General features: G+C 40.6%; 1 protein-coding gene across 1 annotated transcript in view; it reads right to left on the bottom strand.

Moving 5' to 3' along the window:
• Positions 1-903: 903 nt before the first annotated feature.
• The window catches only part of LOC148019642 (Homeodomain-like superfamily protein), a 95,843-nt gene continuing 84,112 nt past the window's right edge, over positions 904-12,634 (bottom strand). Inside the window, exons 11-12 of the mRNA XM_087699747.1 lie at positions 2,566-2,678; positions 904-2,271 (exon numbers count right to left, since the gene is read on the bottom strand). Coding sequence (XP_087555873.1) covers positions 1,999-2,271; positions 2,566-2,678 — 386 coding nt within the window. The 3' untranslated portion in view covers positions 904-1,998. The remainder of the gene's footprint in view (positions 2,272-2,565; positions 2,679-12,634) is intronic.

The following is a 12,634-nucleotide window of genomic DNA, read 5'->3' as shown; positions in this document are numbered from 1 at the left end:
ATGGATTCTAATTAAGTAGCTAGAATATGCTTGTGAACTCACATGACAGAAGGTACCCAAATACTAAAAAGTATGATTTTGGTACCAACTAATATGCCACATTGCATTCTAAGGTGAAAACATTGGTACAACCACCACCCTACTCTTCTCCTTTCTTCAATGTGTATCAAAGCCACATGTCGTGAACACTCTAATATGCTTGGCAATTCCTCTTGTATCATAGATGTTTTAGCTCGATTGCTTGCTACTAGAAGCAAGAATTGAAAATTTACAAACAAGTGTTACTCATATTCAATCCTTCTAACACTAGGTTGCCTTACACTATGGGTATGGTATTATTGCACACCACCCTTCATGTTCACTTCCTCAGTTCCCCAAGTTAGCCCGGCTTAAACGTGTGCTTACATTGCCATTAGGACATTAACTTCGCCTTGTATTAGCACCACACGGGCAAGAAGCACATGAATGACACATTAGAATGTCTATCACTACTGCTAGCCCGGATGAATTGCCTCCATCTTCAAGTTCCACAAGTGAACTAAATGTGATCATTTCAAGATTATCAATCTCTTGCTTCTCACACACTTGAGCATTGCCCTAATCGACCATGCTAACAAAGAAACAACTTATAAGAATCAAATGGTTCAAGCAACATTTCAAAAAGCAATACACGATATGAATAACATGGTTCAAGATCCAAAGTACATTGTGACCTCTAGCAAAAGATCCTACTAAAGGGTAGCTATCTCCCCCTCTCCAAAAGCAATTTTCTAAGACAAGAGTTCAAACACAATGTAGGTTAAGCACATCACTAATTAATCCAACTCGTTAAATTGAAAACCATTCGGCAATCAAGAGCAACGGGCACGATAAGCACATGCAATCCAACCCCCGAAGGAATAGCCGCGGTTTTGCACCTTAGCCACAACTTTGAGAAACCTACTTGCAATATCATGCCTCCTCCTTTTCCAATTTAAGTATATATCACAAAGTGCAATGGATGTCATTTATACGAAGGCATCACATCAAAATGTTTGCTATATAATTATATGGGTAGTGACAGCATACTATGCTGTGTAGTGACAGCATACTATGGGCTTTTAGGCACCCTACGCTTTCCATGTCCCTTGGTCGCCCGTGCTAAAAAAGCTCGTGTGGATGAAGCTATGGCAACATGCTTTTTGATTCGGGCACCCGTCTACAAGGATAAGCCAATGCGGCTAACAAGTGCAGGAGTTTGTGTTGGAAGATGATCACAATCAGTGTGGCATCTGTCTTCCTGTCTATAGACAGGTGTAGTCGCCGGCACATATTTCTTCTTGCCTTGTTGAACCACAATCCACTGTGTGGCATAGTCGCCAATCGGGATCACCATGCAACGTATAGCTTACAACAATAAAATAGATCTAGTCCAACAAAAGACACACAAACTAGGAATGAATTTCTCATCTTTGAAACAATCCATCTTGATCTTCCATGCTCCTCATCTAGCACATTCTGAGCATATTCAGAAGCCTATGGCGAGAGAAAGCCACTCTTTAAACTGTACCAGCTTTGCCCCCTTTCCAGAACAGGTGTTTGATAGCTTCTTGCTCCCTGCATGAGCACCTTCCTCCACAATTGCTCCTTCCTTTGAGCTTCTCAGCTTTCATAACTGCTCCAATAGTTACTCTCCAGACGAAGGTCTTCATCTTTCAAGAAAGTGTTAGAAACCAAGGTTTCTTTGTACTTTGAAGCCCTCTCTAAGTCGATTTCATACATTCTCAATCTCCTGATTACTAGAGCCTGCTAGATGCATCTGTTCCCTATTTGAATGGGAGGAGATAGCCTGCACTGTTCAGTGCACGTCCCAGCAAGCTGAAACCTTCCACAAGCCGGTGCCACTACATCCCAGCAGATTCTACAAGCTTTGGTTTCTTACAAGATCAAGCAGGTTTTTGAGTTGCCAACATGCCAAAGACATCAAACGTAGGTAGGGAAGATATATCAATGCTTCCATTATACAAGCTGGTAACTAAACAAAGATTTGGAGGACTTTGATCCAAAATTTTGATAGGAAAATAATGAATGAGGTGGAGCTGGGGGCAATGGTTCTGTCTTTGGACTCTCTTTGAGAACATCAGCTTGAGCCATCGAATGGTCATCAATTGAGACCTTTGCAGGTTCACCATGATCTGCACTTTCTTCTTTGTTTTCAGTTTTCGACTGAGGTTCATCACTTCTGGACTTCTCTTTGTCCTGTGTCGATAGACACGCACTCTCCATAAATCGCTGATCAAAAGGAAGAGGAGACCAGTGCATCAGTATTACTTTCCTTGACACATGAACATTTTGGCTACAACTAGTTATCCAAGATTCTCAGATAGACCTAAACTGACCGCTCAACTCCCTATAGGGTTAGTGACAATTAGGAAATGAATTTCACTCAGTGGATCTACATTACACCTTAATATTGAGACACACAAACCTGTTCATTAATTTAGCTAGCTTAAACAAAGGAAATTAAATACAAACACACCCAACGCCTGGTTAATTCTGATAACTACATCAAGCTTGCATGCTCACATTTGATGTTTCAAGCGTCACGGGTGAACCCTGGTGATCTGGTGTCATTGCATCAGGTTCTTTTTCTGGAAGAAGATTCATCCGGTTGATAATCTCCATGTAGTTTGAGTAATCTGGGAAAAGACAAGTAACATTCAGAACCTTTGCCAGTGTGAGAAAAGTACAGAATTAAGCAAGTGTCAGCACTGAGATAGATGCAACAAACCAAAGTACCCACGTATCAAGTCAGAGAGGTAAGTTCAAATGCCCTAGTAATCTGTTAAGGCTAAGTTCAAAGCCACATGAAAATTGAGAGATAAAAAATGATGCAACATTCAAGCAGCCCCAAAGAGAACTATCAAACACACCAACAGATGAACCAGTTTTGCTGTAAAATTCGGCTGAGAAGTGGACTCCAAAATAGACATGTAGTTAAAAACTACAAGCTCTAGGGAGCTGCCCAACACCATGATATTGCCTAGAGGCTAGAGAAAAACTTGTGCATAGCCTTCATGTTGAAGAAGATAGGAAAAGAAACTTGTCACATGGAATGGCATGTAGAAAAACTAGAAAGTTGACCAAGTTTAACATGCATTCGACAATGCCGCTCCAAGGAAGATGATATCCTCTTGAGAGCATGGGCTTCAATGGGTTCCAGGGTAGGTCACATCATGCCATGGAGTGCCAAAGGGTCTTCCTTGCTGCCTGATATCACGCCTGGTTGAGCATAATTACGGTATTTCTTGACCATCTCCATGATTTCTATCTCTTCCTTCCTCTATACTATAGCCTTCCAGTTTTGCTGTATAACCCTAAAGTAGTCAATACTAGGGTTTTGTTTATTCTTTGTTTGTTTGATTAATAGAACAAACCATGTCCGTTAACGACATAGCATCACCATTAATTTGTCAAACCTTTAACCAAGTTGATGGAAAAACAAGCCAAAAGAGCCAACTTTATTGCCATGCAAAATTGGTGTGTGTAAAGTGTGTTAAGCCAATAAAGGTACAATACACATTTGCAGGTTACCCCAGTTCTTCCCAACCTCCATCCATCAACGCCTCATCCAGCTGCTCCCATGGTGATCCTTAGTTTGTGCCCATCTGTTTGGCAACTCCACCAGCCTGCATTTCACTCTATTTGCTGCCGCAATCACTTCCAACTCCTACGGTGGCCATTCATAGTTGTCGCCTTCATCCTAGTGACTTCTTCACATTGTTTTGCAACAATTGTTATCTTCATTCAGCATGCTATCATCATCATCTCCAGCTGTCACCTTTCAGCCTCATGACTCCTACCGGCTGTGTTTTGCCCCAGCTTGCTGAGATCATCATCTGTGCATAGGTCATTTTTGCATTTTCAGCCCTTTTCTTCATCGACCTCTGCTCCAAGTAGTAGCATTAATTAAATAATCAATGCCTACTCCCAATGTCAACACTCGACATTTAATGACCCAATGAATGGCCTAGACCCAAACTAACACCAAGCACCCACAAGCACTTTTCCAACATAGCTTTGTATAACTTCTGCCAATGTCACCTACTGATCACTTGGGACACTAATGTATTCCCAATCACTCAAATAACTTTGCACTTCACATGTGCACAACTTAATAATGCCAAAGCTACGCATTAAAAATACATGTCCTTGTGGCACGTTCCCCCCTTGAAATCCTTCCAATTTTTCGCAATCGCACTACATTGTGACAAAAGCAAATAGGTACTGAACTCGCAAAAGCACAGGCTCCATAGTTAAAGGACATCACTGTTGTTGTTCTACTGTGCTACTTCCCAACTCATGCTGAAATTTCCAGCTCACACAACTAAGTCATAACACATCAAAAAGGAACTCTTAACTATTACCAGAAACTCTTGGAATGCATCCATAAACTCTAACCAAAAGTATTCTAACCAAAGAACCATAGGAAATCATAAATGGAGCATAAACCATGGCTAGACTATCAATGGCATCCATGAAACACATGGCTATCCATAAAAAAAACCAGCTGAATACCACTGAAAATTGATGATCATACATTGAAAACCATCGACTGATAATCAACCTCTGATGATCATAATCTAATGCAAATATACACTTTCAGAGCTGCAATGAAAACCATACCTATCTACATACCAACAACAATAATTAGTACACTGAATACTAACCCACTAGCAAACATTTTGTCAGCAAACTATACCCTAGATGCATGTTGAATACACCAGCAATCCACTATATACTAGAGTTGTCCATCACTAGAGGAGTGGAAATGCTGCCTCCCCCCTTGAGCATTAGGCAATGCTCTAGACTTCTAAGTTTTGTTGAGTTTGACTAAGCCCAATCTAAAGTCCGCTCCAATAAAAAGGCTTCAAGGTAAAGCTGCAACGACTGCGAATGGTCTATCAAGTCACCCTCTTCCATCCATTTGCCATCCATTGGTGAATAATTCTGAAATTTCACCAAGTACCTCCTAGAAACTTTACCTCTAATCTTCCTCATCTTCAATTTGTAATCTATTGGGATAGTCCCTTTCCATGTGCCCCTCCTGTTCACATACATAGCATTTATATGCAGCCATTAACTCCTTGTGTTGTGGAAATGATTTCCAAGTGTTTTATTGCTGTTTTTGCCTCTTATCAACCCAAATTTCAGAGCTGTCCCAATTTTCAGCCCTTGAAAAATTCTCAGGTGGCTCCTCATCATCATCTTGGAAGCCCAAATCCTTTCTATGCAGCAAAATATCAGTTGTACTTGCCATCTCTATGAGTTGTGACATACTAGTCATGGTGGTCTCTATGCAAAAATTCATGATTCCTTTAGGCAGCCTAGAACAATATTTCTCGATTTGGTCATGAAGGAGAACAACATGATAAGAAGTAACAGGCAGCAATGCCTCCCAAATCTTCTTATTATATTGCTCCAAATTTTTGTATTGCAATGCATCCAACTTATTCCACGCAGTCGTAATATCCACTTCAAAGGTGCTCATTAATCAATTAGAAGAAAACATTTGCTTAAATTGTACCCATGTTGGCGGTGCTCTAGCTTGTATTGTAAGTGTGGACCACCACAACAATGCATTTCACCTCAAAAAGATGATTGCCTTTGGAATCTTTAGAAGATTCAGTAAACTTGCCTCCCATATAGGCCACATGAAACTATTGAATGAAAGTCAAGGCCTTCAATCTATCTTACGTACTACTACAGGCCTCAAACTTTACCCCTTTGCCACCCTCATCATCGTCCTTGGCTTGGCCTTTTGGGGTTAAGTTATCATAAATTGGCAACTGCAAAAACGGTGCATTGTTTATATTTGCATTGTAACCCATATCAACACTTTCATGACCAGTATTCATTCCTCAAGCCCCATACATACCACGGAATGCAAATGCATTACCACATGCAACTTTCTGCCCCAAGCATCATGTCAATGCTACCATACATGGGGTTTAACATTCCACTTGCCATATTCAAATACATTGGGCCTTACATTTCATGCATTGGTTGATGCATATCATAAGGATTTGTACCATATAACCCCATATACGGCTCTTAACCAACCACAGCTTCGAATATCATACCACCACCAAAGTACCTTAGGTACCCCATGTGTGTATGCATGCCTTGTTCTTCAATATCCATTGGACTTGTACTATCAAGATGGTGTTGCATTTGCATATATTACCCCACTAGCACTAGCTGCTTGTGCTTATCAATAAAATTGGGAGCATCATGAGACAGCTTTAGCATTTCCTTCGATACATCTTGCTATCCTGAAGCTCTAGAGGATGACTTCCTCTTTTTGCCCTTACTACCCTTCTTGGAAGATTTCAAAAACCAAGTAAATTGAGGATCTTTTGCTTATAGTGCAAATATAATAGTTATTGTCCTCAATCGATCTTTGAACTGGTCATTTAAGTCCACCATCTTGCTGATCATCAACATCATTTGGAATGGAAGGCTTTGCATTTTGGTCTGCACCAATATTTTCAGCTTGCTATCCATGTTCCATGAACGTGCCAAGATTAGCCATTGCATTTCCTCTATTACTTTGTATACCTTCTAATGGCAAAGCATCATCATGACTTGAACCCAAGTCACTATATGATGACATGCTTGTTGTGAATGCACTCAGCTGATCACAATTTCAGCAAAATGCAACTTCAGTGACTTGTACACAAGTGCCTCGAGCCCATCTACTCAAGGAAGTTGATGTATCCTGGTGATGGAATCATGAAACCATCCTTCCTTCCTAGCAAGGGTGCCATAACCTAATTTAACTTAAATTACAGTAAGCATTAAATACACAAATCTGAAAACATACACTTTACCACTTGATCTTGGATAGTCGCCTAGGAGGCCAAAGAAGACGACTCCTCAAAAGCAGCGACAAGAGACCAGGGAGAGAATGACCAAGGAAGAAAAGGTCGAGTTGCAAAGAGTACACCTAATTGGCCCCAACAACTAGCACCCCTTGCCGTATTTCTTTAACTATCTTGCTCTAATTTCAAGTATAAAGAGATGTAGGCTTATCCCTCTTCAAATTCAGTACAATGGATCGTCAAACGACTAGCACTATTTAGGCATAATTTGCCCCTTGATAATACAGCAATCAGGTACAGATTGGGTCAAAATCTCTCATGTGTGGGCCACGATGATTTGAGAATGGGCTACACTTTGGTTCATCAACTATAAATAGCTTGCCTTGAGCTACTATTCCAAGTTCACCTCAAGTAATTGGGCACAGATCCCAAGGTGTCCGTGGAAACCCTGATTTCTACTGTAAATTAGGGTTTCAACAACAATTTCTACAATTGCTCTTCAACCCAATCTAGAAATGGCTAAGAACTACTGAGGGTTGATTTGTAGACAAGAGAGAAAATCAACTGAAAGAAGTATCTTTTAATCAATAGCTTTGATAGCGATTTTGATGGTGCCAACAACTTCAAAAGAGGCACAAAATCCCAGTGCAACTAGCAAGTCCTCCTCTTGTATTGCTGCCTCTCACTAAGGCAGAGAAGGAAACCTACTGCCCATGTCCTATCACACTACATGATCAATCGTCACGTCTATTAGAGCTCATCCAATGGCTCCTACCTCCCTCACTCTTTGAATGCCCGAATGATCCTCAACCAACCGCCAAACATCCCTCCTCCAATTTGCATGGGATGTTTTGACAATAGGTGATAGCCTATTTTGCCACTTGTCTGTTAGGTTAGGGTTTAACAACACGCACACGCACACGCACACGCACACGCACACGCACACGCACACGCACACACACACACACACACACACACACACACACACACACACACAGAGTGAGCAAGTGAACAACAAGACAGAAGAGAGTACTAGAAGGTCACATCCACTACGTGAGAATGAATGAAAGTACAATCCCTAAGGTACTAAGTACCACATCCACTAACCGGTGTTTACACAAGAAAAAAACCCTTCTTCAATTGGAAGGTAAAAAGTAACCATAACATAAGGGTGTTAGGTCAGTTCGGCAACACATGCACACTCATACACACTCACAGTGAACAAGTGAATGGCAAGACCAGAGTGCTAGAAGGTCACATCCACTATGTGAGAATGAATGAAAGTACCATCCCTAAGGTACTAAGTACCACACCCACTAACAGATGTTTGCATGCAGAAAAGCCCTTCTCCAACGAGAAGGTAAAAAGTGCCTCTGAGATAAGGGAGCATTCACACAAGAACACAGGAGAAAGACAATAAGTGTAAGAAGTCCCCCCTCAAGTAAATGATGTGAACGTATATAAGGAATAGGCAGATCAATCCCCAAACCGTACCAAGCAAAGAGCCTTGCAAAAGGCTTCAAACTTCTCTAGAGAGAGCTTTTGTAAAAATATCTGTCAAGTTGTCCTATATATGGACATAAATTAAGTCAATCTCCCTTGCATGGAGCTTTTCTCTAACATAATGGTAATGCATCTCAATGTGCTTAGTGCAAGCATGAAAAACTAGATTCCTCGCAACTACCGTAGCACTTTGACTATCAATGTAGATAGGAGCGGCTCACCATTGTCCCGCACTAGATCGACCAAAAAGGCGTCTAAGATATTCACATTCCAATATAGTTGTAAATGTTGCCCTATATTCAGCTTCATAGCTAGATGAGGCCGGTGTAGGTTGCTTCTTGTTTAGCCAAGAAACGCATGAATCACCAAGCATGAAACAATTGCCACTAGTAGATATCCTCGTGTCAAAACAACTAGTTTAATCACTGTCTATAAATGCATACAAGTAAAGAGTGGTGCCTTTAGGATAGAAAAGGCCCAATGTTTGAGTGCCTTTGAGATAATGAAAGACACGTTTAACTATTTGCCAATGTGTAGTACCAAGGTTGTGCATAAAGCATGCCAACTGAGAGACCCCAAACTACTAAACATCTAGCCCTGTATTACACAAATACAATAACGGCCAACAACCTTACTAACAAAGAGAAGCATCAAAAGGTTATCCTGCATCCTCAAGTATAAACCTGTAGCCTGTCTCAACAAGAGTAAAGATAGCCTTGCAATCTAGCATCTGAAAACACTCAACAAGCTGCCTAATGTACTTAGACTACTACAAAATAATACCCCCCTCAACTGCACTAAACTATATGCCAAGATAGTAGTGCAAGTAACCAAGATTAGTCACATCAAAAGCGTGCTGCAATTCAGCTTTCAAAGCTGAAATATGTGTCTCATGAGGTCCATTCAACATGTTGTGCATATAAAGAATGAGAATCAAGAGGCTATCCCCATCCTTGTGAACATAAAGGATGCTCTTAGTGTGTGAATTACTAAAGCCAAGAGCAATCAACTATGCATGTATCTTCTGCCCTAGATGCTTTAAACCACAGAGGGCCTTATGGAAACAGCATGATCCTTTCTATACAAAGCCAGGAGGTTAAGAGATATAAACCTACTCATGAAGATCACCATTCAAAAAAGTTGTCTTCACATCCAACTAATGCACATGCCAATCATAATGAGCAGCCAAAGCAATGACACTACTAATGGCGGTCATATGTGAAGTGGGTGCAAACCTCTCATCGTAGTCAATCTCATGTTATTGGGCATATCCTTTGGCAACAAGACGTGCCTTGTAGCAATCAACCCTACCATTAAATCTATGTTTTAATTTGTAAACCCACTTAGGGCCTATAGCACACTTGCCAATTGGCAAGTCACATAACTCCCATGTGCCATTTTTATCAATAGAGTTTTAACTTTGATTGCACAGTTGCCATCCAATACTCGTTTTGTAAAGTATCATTTAAAGTATCAGCGAAGTAGATTCTACTGTCATTTTCAGGCAAGGCCAATAATGTTTTAAAGCATGTTAACACTTCGGATTTGTGTTTCAAAGCATAGGCCCAACAATGACAAGTCATGTCATCAATGAAAGGAACAAAGTACAAGTACCCTTCAATGGATTTGACACACATGGGCCCACAAAATCACTATGCACAAGCTGCAATTTCTGATCAGCATGTGTAGTACCACTCTTTGGGAACCAAGCACAATGCATTTTGCCAAGTACACAACTTTCACATACATTGTGAATAGGTGCTTTCAATGAAGGGAGAGCGAGCACCATATTTTTCCTTCTTAGATGTAGCAAACTCCCATAATTAAAATGACCAAACCGAGCATGCAATAACTCAATGTCATCCACAATGGCAGCATCAACATGTAATGCATCCTCCGATGCTCTTCTCTCATATAAATCAAGCTGATAAAGTCTATTGCGTAAAGTACCAATGACATTGAGGGCATCCTTACCACCATGGTCATAAATACTACATCGATCCATGTGGAATTTGACCAAAAAAACCAAAACATGCAATGGCTGAAACTTAAAGCAAGTTTTTCTTTATGCCTAGCACATACAAGACCTTCTCAAGCATAATAGTTTTCCCATCACTACAATAATGGAAATTTGACCGATGCCTTGAATGGCATACGAAGCATTGTTTGCACATATAATTGATCCCCCCTTTTGTACATTTGCATATAACATAAACAAGTCACTAAAGGACGTTATGTAGTAAGAAGCACCACTATCAAAATACCACAATCAAAGCATGAGCTTAGGCATCACGCCTATCCCATCTTAACTCATCTACTCTAGGAGCTGGAGGAGAAGTTGGAGCTGAAGATCCACAATCATTGTGGATGAGCTCAAAGAACCTATGGCATTCTGTGTAGAAGGACCTGCACGCCTGACTTCTAAACCACATCCATAACCTTGGAAGCTGCTTGGCAACAAGCACATGCTTCATCATGTATGTCCACATGCAATAATTAGAGCCATCTAATTTTTCTTAGTCCCCAAACATGTTGAGCAAATCGTTTTGCCCAGCCTTTGCTTGCTGAAATTTTTGATTTTTTTGTGTAACTAGCTACTGTCCAAGTATAAATGCGGTTGCAAAACAAAAAAAAAAAAGTAAAGAAAAGGCCAAAAACTCATAATTTTTTGAAAAATTTATGGTGTCGATGAAGAAATTGCAGCTGAAAGAGCTCCAATGTGCGCAAATGTCAATGTAGAGAAAGTGTAATTGGCCTCAATGTCGATGCATTTGGAAACTTCTGCAAAAGCCCCAAATTTAATCAGTGAAATTTGGTGAAATTGAAGCCCAAATGTAAAAACCCCCAAATTTCAGCGCAAGACAGCAATTTCTGAGCACTGATTGCAAAATCCCCAATTTGTTTGCAAGATTTGGGGTTTTCAAGAAAAAACCCAAAATTCTAGAAGAATTTTTGGGGAAATTTGGGATTTGCTACAAAATCCCCAAGTTTTGGACTTGTCAAGGACAATGGGCACAAACAAGAGCAATTTTGAAGTGGTTTAATGTTGTTTAAAGCTTAGGGAACAATAATGATTAAATAGGTGACCCTTGGGGGTGTCATAAGTCAATTCTGTGCAAGCTCTCGGGTGACAATGATGAGGCACAACTATCGGCGCTTTAAAAGTGAATGGGCTGTTGAGCATGGATAGATTCACAATTGCAAGTGTGAGGTGGTGAACTTTCGAGCAAAGGCGCCGTATGCAGTGAATCAACTATCAAGCCAATTGTCTGAATCAGGGTGCAAACAATGCAGATAGAAACAGTTGTCTATTGACTAAGTTGTTAGGTAGAAGCGGATGTGGTTGTACCTAGCGGGGATTGGTCAACACCTAGTCTAACATGAAGGTGTCTAGTCAGCGCAACGTGTTGAGAGACGGGCAAGAGTTGAACAACTGTTAGTGCAAGCCTAAGCCAGCGTTGTTGAGGAGAACGGATGGCAAGCAATATGAGGAATGTAGCAAGCAACCAAGCTGAAACTGAGGGTGGAAAAGTATGTTATCACCTGCCTGCCACATGGACAGCTGATCTACATCTTGCTCTTCTAGCTACCACATGTGCTGCCATGTGTCACATCACACTGCATTTTGCAATTTGTGGCCACTAGGAGGCTGCCACATCATCAAATCAGGCTGTATTTTGATGTCCCTGCCTCAGAATACCCATCCATCACTTATCCAGCCACACCTGAGTTACGATGGCTGCTGTTAGACATTCACAGAGGCTGTCTGTTGTGTTCCGAGACCCATCAAAGTATAACACTCTCTCTAGTCATACTCTTTGCCCTGATCGTAGACACAAAGAGTTTGGGGGTCGGTATTTCAACTTTGCATAGTGTGTTTGTTGCATTGAACATCATATATATTCAGCATTCACATTCATTCATTCATTATCTTCTTCAGTGTTCATTCTCTTTGAGTTACCCTAACCCTAAATGTGTTCTTTATCTGTCCATGCTTTGTTATAGGATTGTATCTATTATCTATAAACAAGTATTTCTTCATACACTCGACATTCAATTTGTCCCACATTAATTGGCCTAGGAGTAGCATTAATTAAATGATTAATACCTAGTCCCAATGTCACCATTGGACATTTAACAACCCAATTAATAGCCTCAACCCAAACTAATACTAAATACCCACAAGTACCTATTCATCATAACTTGGTTCAACTTTTGCCGCTGTCACCCACTAATCAATTGGGTCACTAGGGTATTCACAATCGCTC

This window comes from Lygodium microphyllum, chromosome 19, assembly GCF_053477565.2.
Source record: "Lygodium microphyllum isolate KBCC chromosome 19, Lygodium_microphyllum_v1.1.10, whole genome shotgun sequence".
Lineage (NCBI taxonomy): Eukaryota > Viridiplantae > Streptophyta > Polypodiopsida > Schizaeales > Lygodiaceae > Lygodium > Lygodium microphyllum.
This window is presented reverse-complemented; position numbering and strand designations above follow the sequence as displayed.